We start from the raw sequence: 21,876 nt of genomic DNA, 5'->3' as shown, positions 1-21,876 counted from the left end.
TGTTACTTTCCCACCTGCCATCCCTGTGCCCCATTTCCATTACGGGACATGGAGTTCTATTTAATAATGCTGAGCAGTAAAGAGTAATTTTTACAGAATCTTTTGCATAGATCGAAGGTCAGAAGGGACCTCAGTAGATCATCATTTTTTTTTTTTTTTTTTTTTTATTATTCTTGTGTTTCTCAGGCAGCTCATCAGGTTGGTGAGGATGAGATAAGCCTGTCTACATTAGGGCGTGTTTATACTATTGACTTCAATTCTATGCAGCAAATCAATGAGGATACTGGAACAGCACGTGCCATTCAGCGAAAACCGAACCCTTTAGCCAATACTAACACTAGTAAGTACCACCTTTTGAATCATACTGGCATCTGTGGTTGCCACTTGTTTATGCTATAGCAGAGTATGTTACTAGCTGTTAGTTTGAGACTTGACTGCTACTATCACGTGAATTAAGCCTGCATTAAGACTGTTGAGTTTTACTTACTGACTTGTACTTTGCCATATTAATTCTTCAAACTACTGGCAGTTGTCTGTTAGCTGGTATATTGGAGAGTGGAATGAAGTTTGCACTCAAGGATCTTTCTGGAGTATGGTGTGAGGTGCCCAAGTAGTCATGGCCCTGGAAGGGTGCTGCTGAACATGTTGGGTCCGGTATACCACCACCTCCTTACCACTTTTACTATGACTGCAGGAGGTCAGCTGAGGACCCACCGATCTGGACCCTGGCCTTCCCAGGCAGCTAGCCTGAGGCTTGCCCCTGGAATTGCAGGCTTTTCCCCAAGCCATGGGCTTCCTGCCCAGAGTCTGTAACTGGTAACTTAATCAATAATAAATTAAAGAAAAGAGATTACACTTAGTTTGTGCCTGTCTGGGGTTCCTGCCATCCACTCTGTGTGGTGGGTCTGGTGCTTCCAGCAGCCCAGACCTGGGCACAGGCTGGTGGCAGCACTCCTGCTGAGGCTAAGGGAAGACTGCCTAGGGATCATGCCATCCTCACATCCCTCTAGGTGGCAGCCTGGTTCCCCACCAGAGAGGCCCCCTGTGCAGCTGTTCCTGGCTGCTCTTAACCTCCTGCCGGCCGGCAGAAGTGAGCCCTTCTGCCCTGTTGGGCGGCCAGGCTTCCAATTGCCCACAGCTGGGGACCCTTCCCTAGTGATGGGGACAGAGGCCCCATTACACATGGACAAATTCCTTCAGCTGTGTTTGATGAAGATGTTGACTTCCTTTAAATCTCTAAATTATTTTCCTTCTGATTCCTTTACTTAAAAAAAAAAAAAAAAAAACAAAAACAAAAAAAACCCCACAAAAAAACAAAACTCAAGAAAAACGGTGATGTAAAAATCAATATCTTGCAAGACTAAATAACAATTAACAAATTACTTTGCTATCAATTCCATTCAGAACAAAGCTCACTAGTTCATGAGAGAAAATTAGACAAATTCAGTGTGAAAATGAAGCAACTCAAGCATCCAAATATGATTTATTATAGGTGGACATTCAGAATTAAAGAAGGATGATGCTCGAGCGCAGCTAATGAAAGAGGATCCCGAGTTGGCAAAATCCTTTATTAAAACATTATTTGGTGTTCTTTATGAAGTGTATAGCTCTTCAGCTGGACCTGCTGTTAGACATAAGTGCCTTAGAGCAATTCTTAGGATAATTTATTTTGCTGATGCTGAACTTCTGAAGGATGTTTTGAAAAACCATGCAGTTTCAAGGTGAGTTGTTAATGAAACTGTTTTAAACTCTTTGATTCTTCCAAAGACTTGTTTATGAGCTCATCTTGCATTTCAAAAGTGCTCAAATGAGAAGCAAGCAGTTCATTTTGGCTTGTCAGTGAGAGCTGCAGATGCTCAGCACTTCTCCAAATAAAGCTTTGAATTAAGTGTGGCAACATAGTTTTAGGCATCCAATTGAAGCTTAGCTTTAAATATAGAAGTCAAAAGTAGCTATAGATGTTTACTAGTTACATTGATGGTTATAATCATATGGTGACATTGGAGATCTAGCTGCTAAAACTAAATATTGAGAACTTGTCTTATGTTACACGATACCTAAGGACCCTTCTGACATGTGCAGACTTAGTTTGAGATGGCACAACACAACCCTAACTCCGTACACTAGTGTAAATGTTTAAGGGCTCAAACCAATCTGGTAAATGAGCAGGAGGTACACTGAATGGAAAGCTCTTTATAGAAACTTTCTGGCCACAACTTTCCTTTTACAGTGAAAACATCTTCCAACTCATTCTGACCCAGGTTAACACATGTCATAGGGGAATTAAATGCCACTTGTTTCCAGCTACACCCATTCTTTCCTCGGATTTTCTTAACCTGTGTTGGAAAACAAAAAATAATGCTGGAGTTTTACATTTAACTTCAGCTGTATGTCCTAGATGAGCTTTCTTCATAAATAAAGCTTTATAAAGCCTAGAGAAATCTTAACAAATTCTAATACAAAAATTATCTGTTTTAGTCATATTGCCTCCATGTTGTCAAGCCAAGACCTTAAGATAGTAGTTGGAGCCCTTCAGATGGCTGAGATCTTAATGCAGAAATTACCTGACATTTTTAGTGTTTACTTCAGAAGAGAAGGTAATCCTGCATTTTCGTTGTTTATAGTATTTTTTTAGGGTTATTCTAAGGCAGTGAACAACATTGTACTATACAAAATAGTAAGGGGAAATTCATGAAGGCTGTTAATGTCATGACTGGGAAGCAGAACCCTAAATCTTTTCAGGAGAAGAAATTGCTGTTTTTAACTCTTTCCTAAAACTACCTTCATATCAGTCTGCTTCAACAGACATGAAGCAGACTTATTTTTAGGTTTCTCTGTGCATAATGGCTGAAATTTATATTGATTGTGCTTTAATTCTGCCAGGCAATGGCATTTGGGCAGCAAATGCACATTTAAGTTACCGATTGTTCTCTGTCACTTACGTTATTTTCTGTCAGTGACTTTATTTTTGATATCACAAATAGCACAATTTACAGCTCTCTCAATTAAAAGCTAAGGGTTGCTGTTGCTTTCAGAGTATTGTATGTTGTGTGTGTGTGTGTGTGTGTGTGTGTGTGTGTGTGTGTGTGTGTGTGTGTGCGGGTCAGGTGGATGGGAGGGGTTGGAGGACCACATTCAGAACAGAAATGCTACTAAAGAGCTTTGAAGACTATCAAAACTGCTTTGCTTAATTTTGTAAAGGGGTGATGCACCAAGTGAAAAATCTAGCAGAGTCTGAGGCTTTGTTGACAAGTCCACCAAAAGCATGCACTAATGGATCAGGAACGCTGGGTACCACTACCACAATAAGCACTGGAACAGCTACTGCTGCCAGTAATGCAGCTGCAGACTTGGGCTCTCCCAGCTTACAACACAGCAGAGAAGATTCTCTGGACCTGAGTCCACAGGGGTGAGTGTTCCACGTGTTCGGTTTATACAGATTTTGACCATTCAGCTCTCATTGATTTTGGGCAACATTTTTTTGGTTCATATCTTTTCATAACTGTGTATTTGGGGGAGATGTTAAGCAAACATTTGGGCACAGGCTGCTTTTCCTCAAATCTGTTCTGAAAAACTGGTCTAACACCTTTCTATACCATTGGTCAAAAAAAAAAAAAAAGGCAAACAATACTTACTAGCATGTTTCCTGAATAGTCACAGGTATAAAATCACTCCAACCCTACAGTTGACTTCACTGGTAGTTATGCTCAGAAGTGGTATCAGGCTGAAAGATATTACTGTCTTTATGAGCCTCATACAAACTGCAGTAGGGCCACCTTGAACACTTGCTTTTCCATTGCCAGTAGTTTGACAAACATAATTTTAGGTTGTGATTTTGGATTTAGTTCTTGATGCCACCTTTGATCAGAAGCGTAGTAAGACGATATGTACACATACCAAGAACTGTTTCCATTTTGATGTTGCAGCAGTTGTACTGCTTTTGAGCTTTAGCCCCTTAAAGAAATTGCCAAATATCAATTTCAGCACTGTAGTATATTTCATTAAGTGCAGTTTTTGAAATATGATTAGGAGGGATCTGGGTTTTCTGCTTCCACAGAAAAATGCTGAAAAATGCAGTTTTTATCTTTTAAAGGAGAAAAATGCAGGAAACTGCAGGTTTCCTTTTACAGACTGGCAGAGTTCCAGCCTGCAAGGGGCTGCTTGGGGCTGGAGGGAGCAGGAGGAGGCTGACTGGACCAGGAGGGCTCGTGTGTGTGTGTGTGTGTGTGTGTGTGTGTGTGTGTGTGAGAGCCTGGGTGGAGACATAAGCAGTGCATTACGGGGTGGGGAGGGACAGATTGCAATGGCTTGCACTTAGCCCCCACAGTGAGGGAGGGAATGGGAAAGGTTTGGCAGCTGGGACTGGAGATGCTGCCCGGCTGGGATGGTGTACAGGCTGCAGGACCAGGGTGGGAATGTAGCCCCAAAAAAAAAAAAAAAAAAAAGTGTGTGTGACCACAGGGCATGGGGCTACAGACTGGCACCAGGCTGCCTCCATGGCCCAGCTGGTGGGACCCCGTGCAGGAGGGTGGAACAGGGTAGCAAGACTTGTTGCTGCTGCTCTCACCTCTGCCAGGACCCCTGTGCCAGCTGTGCCATGGAGTAATGCGATGCTGTCAGTAGCACAAGAAGTAACAGATCGGGGTTGGGGAGCAGAGCCATGCTGCTCTCATCTCTTGCGGCTGCTCACTGCCATATGTAGTGCCTTTTTTATGGTGATTTTGGGGTGGGGATTAGACTTCTGAAAACTCTGCTTTCCCTAAAAGTCTTAACAGTTGGTGAAACCTATGAATCTTTAATAGAAAATAGTAAATTACCATCTATTGCTATGATATTATTTGTCTGAAACCAGGGTATGCTAACAGTTTTAAATATAGTGGCTTGTGAAAAACAGTAGTATGCTATGTATTTCACTACTTTATGTAAAGAAACTGTAAGTTTTTAAGTCCTGGCTCCTCTAAATATACAAGAGCAGTGTTGGATGCAAGGAGGTCAGTAAAAAGATTTCATTTAGTAATAGGAAATGGTAATACCTAACTGAGCAAGTGTTAGCTGCTCTCCTCTAATAAAAAGATCTCTCTCTCTCTCTCTCTCTGTGTGTGTGTGTGTGTGTGTGTGTGTGTGTGTGTGTGTGTTTTTAAAAGCACATTTTGGAAAAGTAAAGGCCCTAAAATCTAAGTAAATGTGTTTTAACCTCTTTTTGTAGGCGACTAAGTGATGTTCTAAAGAGGAAACGACTGCCAAAACGCGGACCCCGAAGGCCAAAGTATTCGCCCCCAAGAGATGATGACAAAGTAGACAATCAAGGTAAATTCAAAGTTCTTTTTGGGGTTTTTTTTTTTTGTTTTTAATGTGACAATTACTCCAAGTTGATTAAATCATATGATATAGATGATTCTTCTTAAAACAAAGCAACTTCAAAAGGTTTTGTCCCTTACCAACTTCACTGTATACCAGTATACTTCTAACATTACTTGTAACATTTATGGTATTAGATTCTAGGGTATCTTTTCAGTCTGTTTTTAACTTTTATTTTTGTTCAATCCTTTCCCTCCCCCTGCCACCTCCCAGCTAAAAGCCCTACAACTACTCAGTCTCCTAAATCTTCCTTCTTGGCAAGCTTGAATCCTAAAACATGGGGAAGATTAAGCACACAGTCCAATAGTAACAACATTGAACCAGCACGCACAGCAGGAGTCAGTGGTCTTGCAAGGGCTGCCTCAAAGGACACCATATCCAATAACAGGTATAAAAAGTACTGTTCAGTTCTATGAAGTTTTAAATATTCTTTATGCACAAATTATGAATCAAACTGGTTTTTAAGCAGTGTTACTTGATTCTTCCATTGTGGAATTTAAACCCTGAATTTAACTACCGTCACATTCTTTCTGAACATGCTGAAAGTAACTGGAGGAGTCCAGGGTTAGTAGGGAGAGGAATGCCAGAAAGGCAAAAGGCAGAGGGGGAGAAAAAGAAACATAGTGAGCAGAGTAAACAAACATTAAAGGAAAATAGGTTGGAAAGAAAGGTAATGTAGAGGATCTAGACCTGGGAAGAGAGGGAGGAAAGAAAAACAGTAGCAAACAAGTAAAACCTGTGTATGGGTGGGGAAGCTTTCAGACTCCCAGTAATTTGGGGATAGATGGAAGTGGCATCACTAGCAAAATCACCCTAATGGCAATGGTGATTTCCCCCTATATCCATGTATTTCTTGCATAAGTAGATTTTTGCATATAGAATCTTAAAAGGCTTGCTCTGCTGTCAAACAAGTATACATAGTGTGTGCATGTTATAAATGGTTTGAATATATCATCTTACTCTTATGTACTTTTCTGTAGAGAGAAAATTAAGGGTTGGATTAAGGAACAAGCCCATAAATTTGTGGAACGTTATTTTAGCTCTGAGAACATGGATGGAAGCAATCCTGCACTAAATGTATTACAGAGACTTTGCACTGCAACTGAACAACTCAACCTCCAGGTGATAAATGGCAACTTTGGTATAGAGTGGGGTTGGAGACAATGTAACTTACTTTTTGTGACAGAAATTGCTGTGCTCATTCTTTAGATAGTAGTGGTATGTTTGGGATATTGTTCCTACTGCCTTAGGGCCACTGTGGCATCAAATGAGCTTTGGAATTTTGAATAATATATTAATTACATTTTATTGCAAAACTTTATCAATTTTTTTGCAGAATTTACAAAGGCTTCAAAGTTTCTTTTATGGAATACTAAAATCTTACTTGTCTTTGGCACGTGTTCATTTGATGGCTTGATAGGATATGATCCCTGATCCCAACATTCATGTCTCCTACCATGTCACACATGCATGGCAGGAAGTGAGATTTTGGGATGAGAGATCAGATCCCAATTGTGCCCATGCTGCTTGCCAGTGCAGGAGGAGCTTGGGATCGTTCTGGGCTCCCCCTTCACCAGTGCAAGTCTGAAAGCTGGGTGTATGCCCCCCCTGTATGGGGCCAGTGATCAGCTGGTTGTCAGCCCAGGCCCCAGAACAGCCCCAGGTCCATGGGAGATCTGGCACTGTCCCAGTGAACTTTTTGAGGCAAATGTATGTCAGCTAAATTTGGGATCCACTCAGAAATCAGAATCTAGCTTCAGAACAGAACTGGGAATGTCTTGTATTGCCTTGTTTTGAGACAGGGAGGATGAAGAGGGAAGGGAGTGTTACTTTACTTTCCACCAAGAAACTCTGGCACTTTAACTTTGGTCAATTGACAATACCTTCTTCAACTTAGAACATGATTTATAGCATGGCGTAGGTAGGGTGCAAGCTCCAAAATAGGAAACTTTTAATTTTGTTGGTTGGTTGGTGTGGGGGGTTGTTTTGTGAGACTGTAAAATACACATCAGCACCACGCTTTTTGTATTTAGAGAAAAGAGCCTCAAATTTTTAAAAAATACAATAGGCTGCAATGTTTCTTTAAAATTGATTAAGTTAAGGAATATTCAAGTAGCATCTAAAGGCTTCTGTAACTGAAAAAGGGTTGTTTTTTTTCCCCTTTCTCAGATTGTTCATTGATAGCAACTTGCATGTTGTCAGTTACTGTTCTCCCTTCCCCTTTCTTTGTAATAATTTTATAACCTTTAAAATACCTTGAAACACTAATTCTGGCTCTTGCTGTGGAAGTATTGAAATGTGGGCCCTTACTTTCATACATTCCCTTTTAGGTGGATGGTGGAACTGAGTGCCTTGTAGAAATCCGTAGCATAGTCTCAGAGTCTGACGTCTCCTCATTTGAAATCCAGCATAGTGGGTTTGTGAAACAACTCCTGCTTTATTTGACATCTAAAAGTGAGAAAGATGCTGTAAGCAGAGATATCAGATTAAAAAGGTTCCTTCATGTGTTCTTTTCTTCTCCAGTAAGTTTTTTCAATGTATCTTGATTTTTTGTTCTTGAGCAGTAAATATCTCCTTTTATAACTGAGGGGTCCAACAGCCACCCTACCTTCAGAGAGCCGTTCATTCAGTTAAGTTTAAGCTGTGATGATGAGACAGTCTAAAAGGACAAAACATGGCATGTGAGAAATCATGTAGATTGATCTCTGGTGCAGATGCTTATGGGGAGGAATTCATACCCATTATGTGGGAGACTTTCCAAATTGGCCAGTTGGCTCTGGGGATGCAAATCAACCTTCAAAATGGCCAGTTGGCTCTGGGGACGCAAATCAACCTTCAAAAGAGACCCATTGGAACTGTGCAGAGGGGAACAGCTCAGCACTTCCGCGTGTGCTAACCCCTATATGAATACTGTAAGCAAATATGCAGGAGAAAATGTAAAAACGAGGACAGGTGGCTAATTTTAAGGCTTCTGTTTGATTCTAGATAACTAGAAATATGTTTTCTACAGCATGTCTGCAAAACTTTGTTTATAATACCACAATCTCAAGCCATTACATTTTTTTTCTAGTGTGGGATTTTAGCACGTAGTTAGTATTTGTACAAAGGTGAATCCAGAAAGTGTTAACACCATTTTTAAGCAATTATTTATATATGTTAGACGAGGCAATATAGAAATCTGATTCTCTAAAAATCTACTAAATAACAAGCATGACAGTGCATATACTGTTCTTGTCACTTAGCAAAGAGAATTTGGGAGGACAGAGTAAAGTAACTGATGTAATATTAATACTGTGGTGTTATTTTCTTGCCTTTTAACTGCTTCAGAGAGCATGATTGGATTAAGAGTGAAAGGTGACATATTTTATTTTTCATTAAAGCATTTAGGAAATGAAAGTTAATAGCCTAACTTAAATTTCAGCTTCCTGGAGAAGAACCCCTTGGAAGATTAGAGCCATTAGAAAATGCACCTTTGTTGGCATTAGTGCACAAAATGAACAACTGCCTCAGTCAGATGGAGCAGTTTCCAGTCAAAGTGCATGATTTCCCAAGTGGAAATGGAACAGGGAGCAGGTAAGCATTAATGCTCAGGTAACCCCTTTTTGCTGAGAGCCTCTGTTTTTTCCAGCACCACCTCCAATTCTGGTTGCTTTAGGAGGTGAGGGAGAATTATGTCCCCTTTTTCTTTGGGAGACTATTATGCAGCTAACATTTTGTTTTCAGCAAATAGTTTGAAGTGTATTTTAGTTATTTTGAGTGATCACTTAAAATCTGTGATTTAAAGAAGCATTCAAGATGTTAGAGGTAGAGATGTATAGCATTCAAATGCTAAGCCTCTTGAAACTTGTTCTTGTTTCTGCAGAATCACTTCTGTGTTTCTAATTTGGCATACTCACCTTTTTTAATTTGGCCTTAGATCTAAGCTGAAAATTGTTCCGCACCAATGTTCCATAAAGTCTTTTAAAAAGTGCTGCATAATATCACAATGAGATTGTGCAAACACCTACAAATGATTCACAAGATAAACCCAGTTTTTAAATTGGAATCCATAATGTAAAAAACCTTCTAACCTGTTGTTGTCTTTGAGTTCTTTGCTATAGAAGAATTCCTCTATTTTTTCCATAGTGAAAAAGTGAATGAAAGCTAAGAGCTGGCATATTCCAAGGAATGCCATGTGTCTAATGTGTTTTGAGAACCGCTATCCAACACAATGTTGTAGAAAAATGTGCTCTTATTGCTTACCCTGACTGATGAATTTAAAAAAAAATTTTTTTTCCTGGGCATTGATGCAGTTGGGTGACAGTTGCTTGTTATTTAAAAACTATGTAAACATGTTTGTGGAAAGGTTTCAAAATCACTATAGGTGTTCTGCTTGATTTTACTAAGATTTAAAATTTGTGTAAAAGTCTAAGCTACACCCTTTCTGTAATTATGGGACATGCGGCGTGCTTCTAATTTGCGGTGATAAATCATATAAACTTTAAAGGTAAGTTTGGGAGCAATTTGTAAATCACTTGGGATTTAAGCCACTTGAGTGTCTTGAGAAATAACAATGGTTTATATGGAATAACATGAAAAAATGTGTTGATTAACTGAAGGTATTTTTCTGTCAGTTCAGTTTTTGGAAACTATTTTCAGCATTGACCACTTTACTTCCTGTTGATAAATAGCATGTGTATTCAGATGAATTGTAACTTAGACTAACAGATACCAAGGTATTTGCCCTTTTAGATAGAAATGGGAAGAAGTGGTAGGTGGTTCTTTGGTATGATTGGGTCCTGGTCCATTATTGAGTCTTATAGTTACCAAAATAATACAAATTTTAAAATAATTTAAAAGCTGTTTTACTCTCCAGTTTGAATATTCAAAGTTTGTATTTAACTTTTCTGCATAAACATTTAACTTGTGTTGATGCCAGTATTCAGTGTCACAAATTTTAATCTATTAGTTGGAAAGGAGAAAATGGTGACTTCTGAATGGCATGCAAATACTGTGCACTTCAGAAATTCCTTAAAATCTTTTTTTAGTGTGTGCAACTTGATTAAGCAGTCAACACAATAAAAAAACTTTGTTTTATAAAAGCAAAATCTTTAACATACTTGGAATATAAATCCTAGCAAAATGCTGTATGTTAGAGCTGTTACTTGATTGTTATACTTTTCCAATCCTGGGTAACATCTGAGCAAAAGAGGCAGAAACTGTCTTTTCCATTAGAATTTGGAGATGGGAGTGGCACCAGTCAGGAGGTCTAATTTTTTCAAACTACACTGTTTGTAGAAAAGTAAGCTGTGACTGCATAAATACAGAGAAATGAAAAGCAGAGCATATATAAAGACTAAAGTGGACCCAGTAAGTGGAGATCAGTACACACAAGTGATGGCAAACAAATTAGAAACAAAGTCAAAACTTAAGGATAAATGGAATAGAAGAGTGAAAAGTATGGTACAACATAAGAGTAACACAATGGATGTGGGGTAGGGGTGCATCAACATTTCAGTGAGACTTGAAACTGATTTGAAGACAAGCATCCCGCCTGCTACCTGTTGGAGGCAGTGGCTGCTGCAGTGGAGCACTGTATAGAGCATGGCTTCCTCTCTGTGGACAGCACAGCCAGAGTGGATCCTGTGGGCAGGTGGGTGCAGGCTGCTTGCTGTGGGCTCGGGTTTCCTGGCCGGCTACCCTCCTCCTGCAGCATTGTCAGTCCAGTGGGCAAGACCCGGTGTGGTAGAGTAGGGCAGGGAAGCTTAGTTCTGCCACTGCAAACCAAACTTTGCCATGGTGAGGCCCACTTGGCATCAGCGAGAGTGGTGTCACGGACTTGTACATCCCACTGCTGCCAGGTGGACAAGGAGAGCCTCGCCATAGCAGCACTTGGCTCGTGGTGGCATCACCAAGCTTCCCCCCCACCCGGTTTCACTCTGCCCTCCCATGCCAGGTCCCACCCACTAGGCCTGGTGGGGGGGGCAGCATGGTGGGGAGCCTGAGCCCACAGCAGGCAGCCCGCCCCCACCTCACACATCTGGTGGGCCCGTGCCCCCCAGGCTTCCCTGGGAGTGCATGCAGCAGTGGGGAACCAGCCCTCTTTCCACCCCCCCGATGCGTCACCTGTGGCTCTGTTCCACTTCCTGCCGGGGCCCTACAGCCATGCATTCTGGTCCTGGGTCCCAAGCATCACCCAGGCTCGGCACTAGCCCCAGCCCTGTTCAACTTCCTCTCTCCATCCCTCACTATGGGGGCCTCAGTCCCGCCCTGACTTACCTGCAGGAGCTGCTCTCCAGGCTGCCTGGTGGTCATGTGCATGTACATGCACATGGTGCCCCCTGCCTGACTGTCCTCCTCCTGTTCCCCCCAGCCCCTTGCAAGCTGCAACTCTTCCAGCCTGCAAGGGGAAACCAACAATTTCCTGCATTTTTCTCCTTTAACAGAGGAAATCCAGGTTTTCCTCCTTAAAATGAGAAAATCCATGTTTTACTACATTTTTGCCATGGCAAACAGAAAACCCAGATCCCTGATGATAGGCAACTAAAACTGCATTCAGTTTAGGTGCCTTGTGGCTTGCTTTTTTTTTTTCCCCTCTCCTTTTCATTTACTAAAAAAACCCCCCAAAAAACAAAAAAAACCCACTCTCTCTGAAATCCTGATATTTTTTTATATAGGTCCATAATCTGGAATTTGGTTTTGGTGTTAGGCAGCCAAGCTCAGTAATCTGAAAAGATGTACACTTAAGGTTCACAGTTCTCCATATTTTTTAAAACAGAGCTAAGTGAGAATTTTTTTTCAAATATTTCTATGTAAATGAGACCCTATATGTTTTGTATAATATGTTGCTAATGCAAATAAGAGAATAGAATAACTGTAGCAACTTTATTCACAAATTATCTTGAGTTTTTCTCTCAACAGAGGATCCCAAGCTTTAAAATTTTTCAACACACATCAGTTAAAATGCCAGCTGCAGAGACATCCAGATTGTGCTAATGTGAAACAATGGAAAGGTGGACCTGTGAAGATAGATCCCCTGGCTTTGGTACAGGCCATTGAAAGATACCTTGTTGTTAGAGGTATTTACATCTTAATGATTTTTTTTAACCCTTGTGCAGTGCCATGCATGTTGATGGTTCTCAGTATTTTTACCTAATCCAAAACAAATAGTTTGTAGAGTCAGACTCCATTTAGTATGATTTCTGAAAAAGTGTCATGTCAGGGCAGAAGATAAAACAAGCAGGCAATTACATTTTTTTTTTTTAATCTTCATTTTATAGCTGTCTAGATTTCCTCCCCCTAGCAGCAAGAATCTTCTCTCTCTACCAGATAGCTCCTTGTTGCATGCAGGTTACACTTTTCTAATCTCTGGATCATCATGCAGACTGCAGGTGTATTTTTTGTTTTTTTGCATGCACTTTCAGTGCTGGTGCCATAGTCAAACAGATGACTCTGAAACTTATCCCCTAACAATTAGATATCTATATTGGAGAGCGATTCATTCTTGAATGTATAAATTGTTTGGAAGAGTAGTTTGGGGTTATCATGTACATGATTGAAGGTAATGCATTACTAAAATGAAGTGCAAATAAGGATATTCAACCTATTTTGTTAGGATATGGAAGAGTGAGAGAGGATGATGAGGATAGTGATGATGATGGATCAGATGAAGAAATAGATGAATCTTTGGTAAGTTGCTATTCTTGCTATGGAATGTATGACTAAGCTAATGGATCAGCTACAAAATCTTTGTTTTGCTTTATTTAGGCTGCTCAGTTCTTAAATTCAGGGAATGTGAGACACCGACTGCAGTTTTACATTGGAGATCATTTGCTGCCATATAATATGACTGTATATCAAGCAGTTAGACAATATAGTTTACAGGCTGAGGAGGAGAGAGAGTCTACAGATGATGAAAGCAACCCATTAGGAAGAGCTGGAATTTGGACAAAGACGCACACCATTTGGTAAGCTGGCCAAAGGGAGCAAGGAAGAATCTCTCTCAAAAGTACTGCCTGGATAATTGAGACTGAGAAATACGTTTGTAGGATCCCAAACTGTTAAACTATCTTTAAATATCTTAAGCAAATGTTTTACCTGGTGATAAACTTGATTTTGAATTTTTTTTCAGTGGTTTGCATAGGAAGGGCGTGTTTGCTGATTCTAATCGGCACAAGCTAAAGAATTCCAGCTCATAGGAGGGGAGTTGATATACTGCTTTGGAAATTTTAAAGGGATGCTTACCTCAAATGGAAGAAGCTGTATTGAAGAATATACTGTTTTCTAATTGCAGACTATTACAAACACTAGGGAGTGTCTGAAATTTGCAAATATTAATTTGGTATCACTAAAAGAAATTCTGAGGTTTTTTTTTTTTATTTGAAGATCTCCTCTAATCATGCAGTGCATTAAGTATTGGTTGTACGGTTTCTACATTTGTAGTAATCTCACCATATACTGCACTAAAAATGTTTGAAAGTCGTTGTCTGTAGCAGCTCCACACAATATAGTATAGTGTGCCACACTGTGAAACTGATATTAAAGAACAAACATAATTTTTACATTGATTATTGCTTCTGCCTCATCACTTTTCCAATATGAAGCTGGTGACTTTTTCTCAATATGGTTCAGGTTCCTTTTTGGCAAAAAAAATAGCATGTTTGGGCCAAAATCAAATGCATTGTTAACTTTTGTCATTTTAAATAAAATGCTGGCACCCTAATTGAGAGCTGCCACTTTTGCTTTTGGTTTCACAGGTTTTAGTTACCCAAAATCACTTTTTATTTTAAATGGTTCACAATTTTTAGGTACAAACCAGTGCGAGAGGATGAAGATGGTAACAAGGACTGTGTTGGGGGTAAAAGAGGAAGGGCACAAACTGCTCCCACAAAAACTTCTCCTAGAAACTCAAAAAAGCATGATGAGTTGTGGCACGGTAAGCACTTGTCACATGGGCATGGGCAGGGCTCACCTGTGAAAATTCCAGTGGGGAAAGGGTGATCAGATGCTTTAAAGAAAGATTTTCTTATATTGTATGCATTGGTTTCCATATTAGTTACTCTTGAGTTTTAGAAGGATTTAAATTTGAGTAACTGGTCTAAAAAAAACCCAGCAAAGTACAAGTATGGACTGCTAATTTTTCATTGATTTGATTTTGTTTGGCTAAGCAGTTGATCTGTTTGACAGTAGAAATGTGTGCCTTTTTTCTCCCTACTAGATGGTGTGTGCCCATCAGTATTAAATCCTTTGGAAGTTTACCTCATATCTATACCACCAGAAAACATAACATTTGAAGATCCTTCATTAGATGTTATCCTCCTCTTGAGAGTTTTACATGCTATCAGTCGATATTGGTATTATTTGTATGATGTGAGTAAAACATTTTATTTTTTTCAAGACTTTCTCCAACAGGTGCCTGTTGCCAGAGGCCTATATTTTTGAGGCAATATACAGAATGAGTAAAACAAAAATTTGACATGCGGCCTAAACATCGAACCATTACAAAAGAGGATAGGATGGAGATTTGTTACTTAAGAATACATCTCAGTTGAACCAATATAACTGTTTCCCCTGTCTACTCCTTTACCCCTGGAGTAGAACTATGATTCTGTAACTTGAAATGTGAATGAAAGGTTTACAGTCAAAGCAGTTTAGTGTGAACGCTCTGGCTAACAAGTTTTATATTGGATCAACTATAAATGTTAGTGTTTTAAAGTATCCTAACTTGGTGTTTCCACTCTTTGTATGTAAAATCAAAGCATTAATAGGACTTGGATGCTGTGAATCGCTAGTTGCATATCTATCTGAAAATTTAGTTTCACATTGCTTATTAAGCAACACTTTTTAAAATTATGTACATTTAAATGGTAGTGTTGGAGTCATGCTGTAACCATAATGGTCTGAGAATTAAGCAACAAGCAAGAATTTTTGTGGGTGATTTTATAGTTTATTGGACCCAACTGCATGGTTGGGATAAAGTTAGTTCAAATGTAAGGCAATCTTCATTGGGTCACCTGGTAAAAACCTGATGAAGAATGTCTTGTATTTGAGCATTTGATCCAAACCATGCTCCAATTGATCCAACCATTGATCCAATAAACTATAAATCACCCACAAAAATCCTTGCCTGTAGTGCAGGGGTTGTCAGTCGGGGGTATGCGTACCCCTAGGGACACTTTGAAAGGTCCCAGAGGGTACTTGGGGGGCAGGTGGGGATGGAGCACTGCTGCCTGCAAAGGAGCAGGGGCAGGTCAGGGCAAGATCAGCAGCACCCTCCTGTGGGCAGCACAGGTGCTGCTTGCCCCCCCAACCTCGCTGTCTAGCTGCTCACCCCCCTCCCCTGCTTGCTCACCATCTGGCCAGGCACCCTTCCCCCCCCCCAATCCCAGGGGTACACTTACTAAAAAGGGGGCCGCCAGAGGTACACTTAGTAAAAAAGGTATTCCTAGTACATTTAAATGGTTACCTTTTTAACATAAGTTTAGAAAATATTTACTAAATTCTATATGACACTAATTATGTACTGATCACTATGTGCGGTGGCAAAAACTGCATTCAGGAATACCTCTAATGGCCCTTCTGTCCATAAAATAGTGGGATACAAGAGGTGTATTGGGGATCTTAAGTAATCTGCAGAAAATCCTTGAGCAGCAAGAGTTCAGCAACTTTACCTTTTGCCCCTTATATTTATCCTCTGGTAAAGTTGCTGAACTCTTGCTGCTCAAGGATTTTCTGCAGATTACTTAAGCTTCTGCAGTGTATCATTTTCATCAAATTTGTAAAATTCCTTCTTCCCTCAAACCTCCTCAAAAATCACTCTTCTTCAAAGAGGTAAAGGAGTGGTTGGTAGGTCCTTTGGATAGCATGTTGATCAGCCTTGGTCAAACCAACCACAGTGGAAAAAAAAATCTGACTGGTGAAGCATTTGTATAATGAAAAGAAAATTAGGAAGACCTGGTATTGTTACTTCCAATACCTCTCTAAAAAGACATTGCATTTATGGGTGTGTTTGACTTTTTTATTTAACATCACAGAATGCGATCTGTAAGGAGATTATTCCGACCTCAGAATTTATCAACAGTAAACTGACAGCAAAAGCAAACAGACAGCTTCAGGATCCATTGGTAATCATGACAGGAAACATACCAACATGGCTGACAGAGCTTGGAAAAACCTGGTATGAAAACATTTGCTTTCTGCAGCCTGTTAAAGTTTGAGTTTAATGAGTTGCTCTGCATTTTTACTGTTCAAAGTATAACCTTCTTTGTTTTAGATTAAATACCATTTCTGATTTCCTGATACATAGGTAAGGTAGTTAAGTTAAATGATTTGTGGCTGAGTCTTAAAATAAAAGATATTGCATGACTCTTAAATTAGTACTTAAATATATTTAGATTGATTCCAATTTGGAATGAAAAGGGTCATTATTCACATTTGAGATTACTACTCAGACTCCATGTTTTTTCAAAGATTCAGCACTATGGTTGCCAAAACTTTAAATGCATGTTCTTTTGACTTAAAATGTGATTTAGTGAAATTAAATAGGTAAATGATAAAATCATTAAACTGATGTTAAGGTTTGGAAATGTTTAATGCTGGAGTTTCAGAGTTAAAATGTAATATATTGCATCTGAGTAACAAATACTGATTTGAAATTAGGAAACTCGGTGATCCTTAAAACAATACAAATAATTGAATTATGCCTATGTTAACAACTGGGAGATTTAAAACGGTATTATGCCTGAGGAAAAAAGTAACTGAAGCAACTTTCCTTGACTATAACAGGTGGTTAAAAACTGAAAATGTATACTCTGTCTTGTAACTGTTTATTTTGGCCTTTTTTTCCCAAACAAGTGCATTGCGTCCTCCATATTTCGGTTTGAGAGAGGAATTTTCTGCAAATGCAACATATAGTTAGTGTGTGTGTGTGTGTGTGTGTGTGTGTGTGTGTGTGTGTGCATGCGTGCACGCGCATATATGTATAGTCCAGGTTATGAAATTCACAGTGTAAATGAATGAGTCAGGGTGAATAAAATGCACCCTTGCAGCTAATTTAATGCATTCTTATTTCAGTAGTACTCTTGAAATTCCAGAAGAGATGTGGTGTCTTCTGAATAATTATCTTTTGCAGACCAATGGATTTTTAAAAAACCTTTCTGAAAAATCATGAGGATAGAGAAGGGTACAGGTGGGGTATCAGTAAAGTGACTTCTTCAAACTTGTAACATCCAGAGCCACAGGCTATGAGCACTTAAATATGATCCAAAAGTAGGAGAGGCTGGAAGAATATTGACACTAACTGGGTACATCTACATGTGCAATTAATGTGAAGGGATAAACTCCAGAGCTGTTTGAATCGGAGTATGCTGCTCCCAAGTGCAGCGTCTACATGTGCCCCCAGTACAGTAGCAATTTGAGGCAGAGCAGCTCTAAGCTGGCAAGCAAGCTTGTGGGGGGAAGGGGGGTGGTCAGCCCGATGTGGCAGTGTCAAAAGGCAGAGGGGCTGGCTGGGGCATGAGTGTGCAAAAGTATGGAGCCTTGTGGCTAGGCAGCAGGCAACCCCAACACTACAGCACGCTTATGCCCCAGCCAGCCCCATCACTGTCTACACGTGGATTTCAGTGCAGTTGCTTACTCCAGAACTTAGTAACCACCTATTATTGTCCCCAACAGTATTACCTTACAGCAGAGTTAATTTACTGTGCCCTAATACAGGCACACATGTAGACTGTGACACTTTACTGCACAGCTAATTAGTCTACTCTGCAGTAAAGAGCGTGTGTAGATGCACCCACGGTGCAGATTCATATTCTGAAATACCAGGGGTATTTTTAGTTTAAATTTCACACTGAATTGTCTGGATTTCTAATTATGGGTTTTTCAACTATGACCACTATGCAAAGTTCTTGCCGCAGTTTTAGCTAGAGTTCAGTTATTTCAAAGTTTGGGAAGTTCTTATTTTATACTGGGGAAAAATAACTTCCAGTGTGCATTAGTATGTTAATCCTACAGTTGTGGGCATAATTAACTCCCTCTTCAATCTCCGTAAACTCAGACTACAAGCTAACTCTTCCAATTCTTTACAGCCCATTTTTCTTTCCATTCGACACTCGGCAAATGCTGTTTTATGTAACTGCTTTTGATCGTGATCGAGCCATGCAGAGATTACTAGACACTAATCCAGAAATCAATCAGTCAGATTCTCAGGATAGCAGAGTAGCACCCCGACTGGACAGGAAAAAAGTAAGTACCAAAATTCATGTTGCAAATGAATAGCTAGTTCTTTCCATAATGATCATTCTTCCACTTGAAGTAAAATTTATTTTTTAAAGCCATTTGGCTCAAACTGACCCCACCTCAATATTGTTAGCGTGTACATAAGGAGACGTTTTAGATGAAGTCTATTTTTACTGGCATGGCAACCTTCCAGAAATGTGAGGGAATATGCTCTACCTACCTTTGGGAAGCTGGGGTAGAAACAAGCTTGATAGCTCTTCCTGAGCTAACCTTAAGTGTCTGATTCCTGGAGGCATTGCCAGTCTGTGGAATTTATAGGAACTTGCTTTCAAAAAATGTTTTGTGCTATACTACTTTGTGTGGATGTGAGCACTTCAGGCTTCCTTTCTAAGTTATTACTTTTCTGGTGGGATACTATTTATATCTCTCTCTGCCAGTATCATTAAAACTTTTATTTCTGGTTCAGTATTGTGTATCTATAGGGTTAGGTACCAAGTGTAATGCACTCTTAGGACTTGAATATCCCTTGATACAGAGCATAATTATAGACTAAAACATGATGATAAAACTGAATCTTAGATATTTAATTACTTCCTTGGTAGTCATTAGAGGCTAATAGAAAAGAATGGAGAAGTTTATAATTTCAGAAACTGCAAGAAGAAAGAAAAGTGGGTACATAGTTTAGTTAGGCTGCAACTTTTTAATACAACTGGGAACTCTCAGAAGTAACTTGACCTGCATTGGACAGCCTTCCTCTGTAATTCATTTTACTTACTGCAGAGTTACTGTTGGTCTCCTGCCCAGTTAGAGTCCCAGCACTGTTTTTGGGACCTGTTGCGTACCTTTCAGACAAGATGAAGGAGCAGTCTCCACGCTAAACCAGATGTTAACAGCCTTAACTCCATTCCCCACTTACTTTAGTTTTTAGGAGATGCTTTTTCATTTTTTTAGCTCAGATGGCATCTGCAGGTATAGGGTGGGGAAGAGCTAGTCAGTACTTTCTTTGCACACGTGGAAGGATGTACTGCAACCTGCCAATCCAGCTTGCAACTTCAGTCACCTCAAGTCTACATGGAGGAGAGCAGGGACCATTTTTAAAGGGTCATAGGTATATCTTATTTCTCTTCCTGCCTATTCACACACAGTCCCCACACATTCTGTTGGAGTGACTGGAGGCAGCAACATCCATCAACCTCTATTCTAGTGCACTAGTTTTAGTGTTGGGGCTTGAACTGTTTCTTTAGATCAGAACAAGAATACTACTGACTAAGGCGTAATGATCTGAGTGAAGAATCTGATATGGAAGAAACGTTAATACTTTTTTCAGCTGAACCATTTTCATGTGGAAATCACTGCTTGCTTATTCCAATGAAGTATAAATGACACATTAAAGGCAAATCCATTTTATTTGAATTGTGGGAAGAGAAAAGAGCTATACAAACTTCTCCTCTGCTTCCTGTTGTAACTGTCTTGCTTGATAAGGAAATGGGGCTTGGAAACCTAACCTTACCTAAAATTTCTGTGTAGCGCACTGTGAACAGAGATGAACTGTTGAAACAGGCGGAATCTGTGATGCAAGATCTAGGCAGTTCAAGAGCCATGTTGGAAATCCAGTATGAGAATGAAGTAAGTAATGGCTATTTTGATTAAAGAGACCCTTTGCAGTGATTTTTGTCAGACTTCCAGTAACCTTCATTGACTTAATCAAAGTATAGCTGAGTGCTTGCTGTCTTTCTGATAAGCTGGGAAAAATGATTTTTTTTCCATCGTCAAGCCTGTTGATTTTTTAAGTTAATCAGTCAGATTTGGTTTTTTGTTTTTTTTTTTAGAAGATGTTTCTAACTTTAGGCAAGTACATCTGCACTTCTCTCCATTTTATAAGTCAGTCACTATGTCAGTGTTCCTCCCAGTGTATGTATTCTTTTTGATTTTCTTCATTTTTAATGGCTGTTATTTGTAGTTAGCTTTTTTGACTGGAGAAAGGATTAAGCTTTCTTTAACAGAGAAATAATATTTCCATGCTGTACAGCTTGTACTTAAAGTTGTCAAGATTTTAACTTTCAAACCAGATCTAAAATGAGAAATTACCCTTTTGTAAAGGTTGGTACCGGTCTGGGCCCTACACTGGAGTTTTATGCACTTGTATCTCAGGAACTACAGAGAGCGGATTTAGGCCTCTGGAGAGGAGAAGAAGTAACTCTAGCGAATCCAAAAGGTAACTCACTTTTTAAACTATCAATATATTTTATTGGCCGGGGAGGGGGGTGAAGAATAGTATTTAACTATTTTTTCAACTGTAAACTTAAGTTCTATCCAGAAACATACTAAATGTAAAATTTCATTTTCAAGCTAAAGAACTGTCATTTTTGGTTCTCATACCTCTAAAACATGTTTGTACATTGAAAAACGTAGGTAATGGTCCTTAAACTTCATTTATATTAGAAAATAATACCCATAAGTTGACTTTATTTTATTTATTTATTTTACTGTGAGATTTGGACGATTACCCCCAGTGCATTCATAAAACTTTATACTTTAATCAAAGTAGAGTTAGAATTTGCTTTAGTAAATTAAATCCACCTCTAGTGCAGTTCATCATGCATTATTCAAAGACTTGTTTCCTTTGCACATGCTATAAGGAGTTGTTTAAATTTTGTAACCACATTGGGTGGAATGGAAATGTTAAATGTTAATTTAGTAATACTTTTATCCTAAATGTTAGGTTATTTTGGCCTGTTGCATGCACTGAATTCATCCATTTTGCTTTCAACAGGAAGCCAAGAAGGCACCAAGTATATTCATAATCTACAAGGATTGTTCGCACTTCCCTTTGGTAGAACAGCTAAACCAGCACACATCGCAAAAGTTAAAATGAAGTTCCGCTTCTTAGGAAAACTAATGGCCAAGGCTATCATGGATTTTAGATTGGTGAGACAAAATTGATTTTTGAGCCATATTTTCTTGCAACCAAAAATGCAACATGAAGTCCACAAAATGTGAAATGCTAAGTCATAAGGTTTTTAATGTTAATTCCCAAATCAGGCATTTGCATACCTAGTCATTTTACAGTCTACAAAATTTTGTAGGGACTAATGGACCTTCAGAGTGATTCATGGTACAATGTGATATTGAACAGTGTTGCTGCTGCATTTATATTGACAATGTATAGCTAATATATATCAACATAACATTGAAGACGTTATTGTAACTTTTTTTCTACTATGCATTTTTTATGTTTCCTATTACAAAAAGTGTACAACACTCAGCTTGTTCAAGTAGTGTTAGCAGTACTGTTCACTTTCA

The 21,876-nt window shown here is 39.3% G+C and overlaps 1 protein-coding gene across 5 annotated transcripts in view; it reads left to right on the top strand.

Moving 5' to 3' along the window:
• The window catches only part of TRIP12 (thyroid hormone receptor interactor 12), a 122,028-nt gene that overhangs the window by 88,527 nt on the left and 11,625 nt on the right, over nt 1–21,876 (top strand). For 3 of the 5 annotated variants that reach the window (XM_014525389.2, XM_014525393.2, XM_014525392.2), the window contains 19 exons: nt 187–340; nt 1,493–1,721; nt 2,479–2,597; nt 3,202–3,409; nt 5,207–5,307; nt 5,572–5,746; nt 6,339–6,480; nt 7,689–7,880; nt 8,780–8,931; nt 12,244–12,416; nt 12,953–13,026; nt 13,105–13,304; nt 14,145–14,272; nt 14,555–14,706; nt 16,371–16,513; nt 18,423–18,579; nt 20,101–20,199; nt 20,674–20,788; nt 21,347–21,501. In XM_014525389.2, the coding sequence (XP_014380875.1) occupies nt 187–340; nt 1,493–1,721; nt 2,479–2,597; nt 3,202–3,409; nt 5,207–5,307; nt 5,572–5,746; nt 6,339–6,480; nt 7,689–7,880; nt 8,780–8,931; nt 12,244–12,416; nt 12,953–13,026; nt 13,105–13,304; nt 14,145–14,272; nt 14,555–14,706; nt 16,371–16,513; nt 18,423–18,579; nt 20,101–20,199; nt 20,674–20,788; nt 21,347–21,501 (2,868 nt within the window). The remainder of the gene's footprint in view (nt 1–186; nt 341–1,492; nt 1,722–2,478; nt 2,598–3,201; nt 3,410–5,206; nt 5,308–5,571; nt 5,747–6,338; nt 6,481–7,688; nt 7,881–8,779; nt 8,932–12,243; nt 12,417–12,952; nt 13,027–13,104; nt 13,305–14,144; nt 14,273–14,554; nt 14,707–16,370; nt 16,514–18,422; nt 18,580–20,100; nt 20,200–20,673; nt 20,789–21,346; nt 21,502–21,876) is intronic. The other 2 variants (XM_014525391.2, XM_025191225.1) reach the window with 1 other exon arrangement.

Source organism: Alligator sinensis, unplaced genomic scaffold (assembly GCF_000455745.1).
Source record: "Alligator sinensis unplaced genomic scaffold, ASM45574v1 scaffold792_1, whole genome shotgun sequence".
Lineage (NCBI taxonomy): Eukaryota > Metazoa > Chordata > Crocodylia > Alligatoridae > Alligator > Alligator sinensis.
This window is presented reverse-complemented; position numbering and strand designations above follow the sequence as displayed.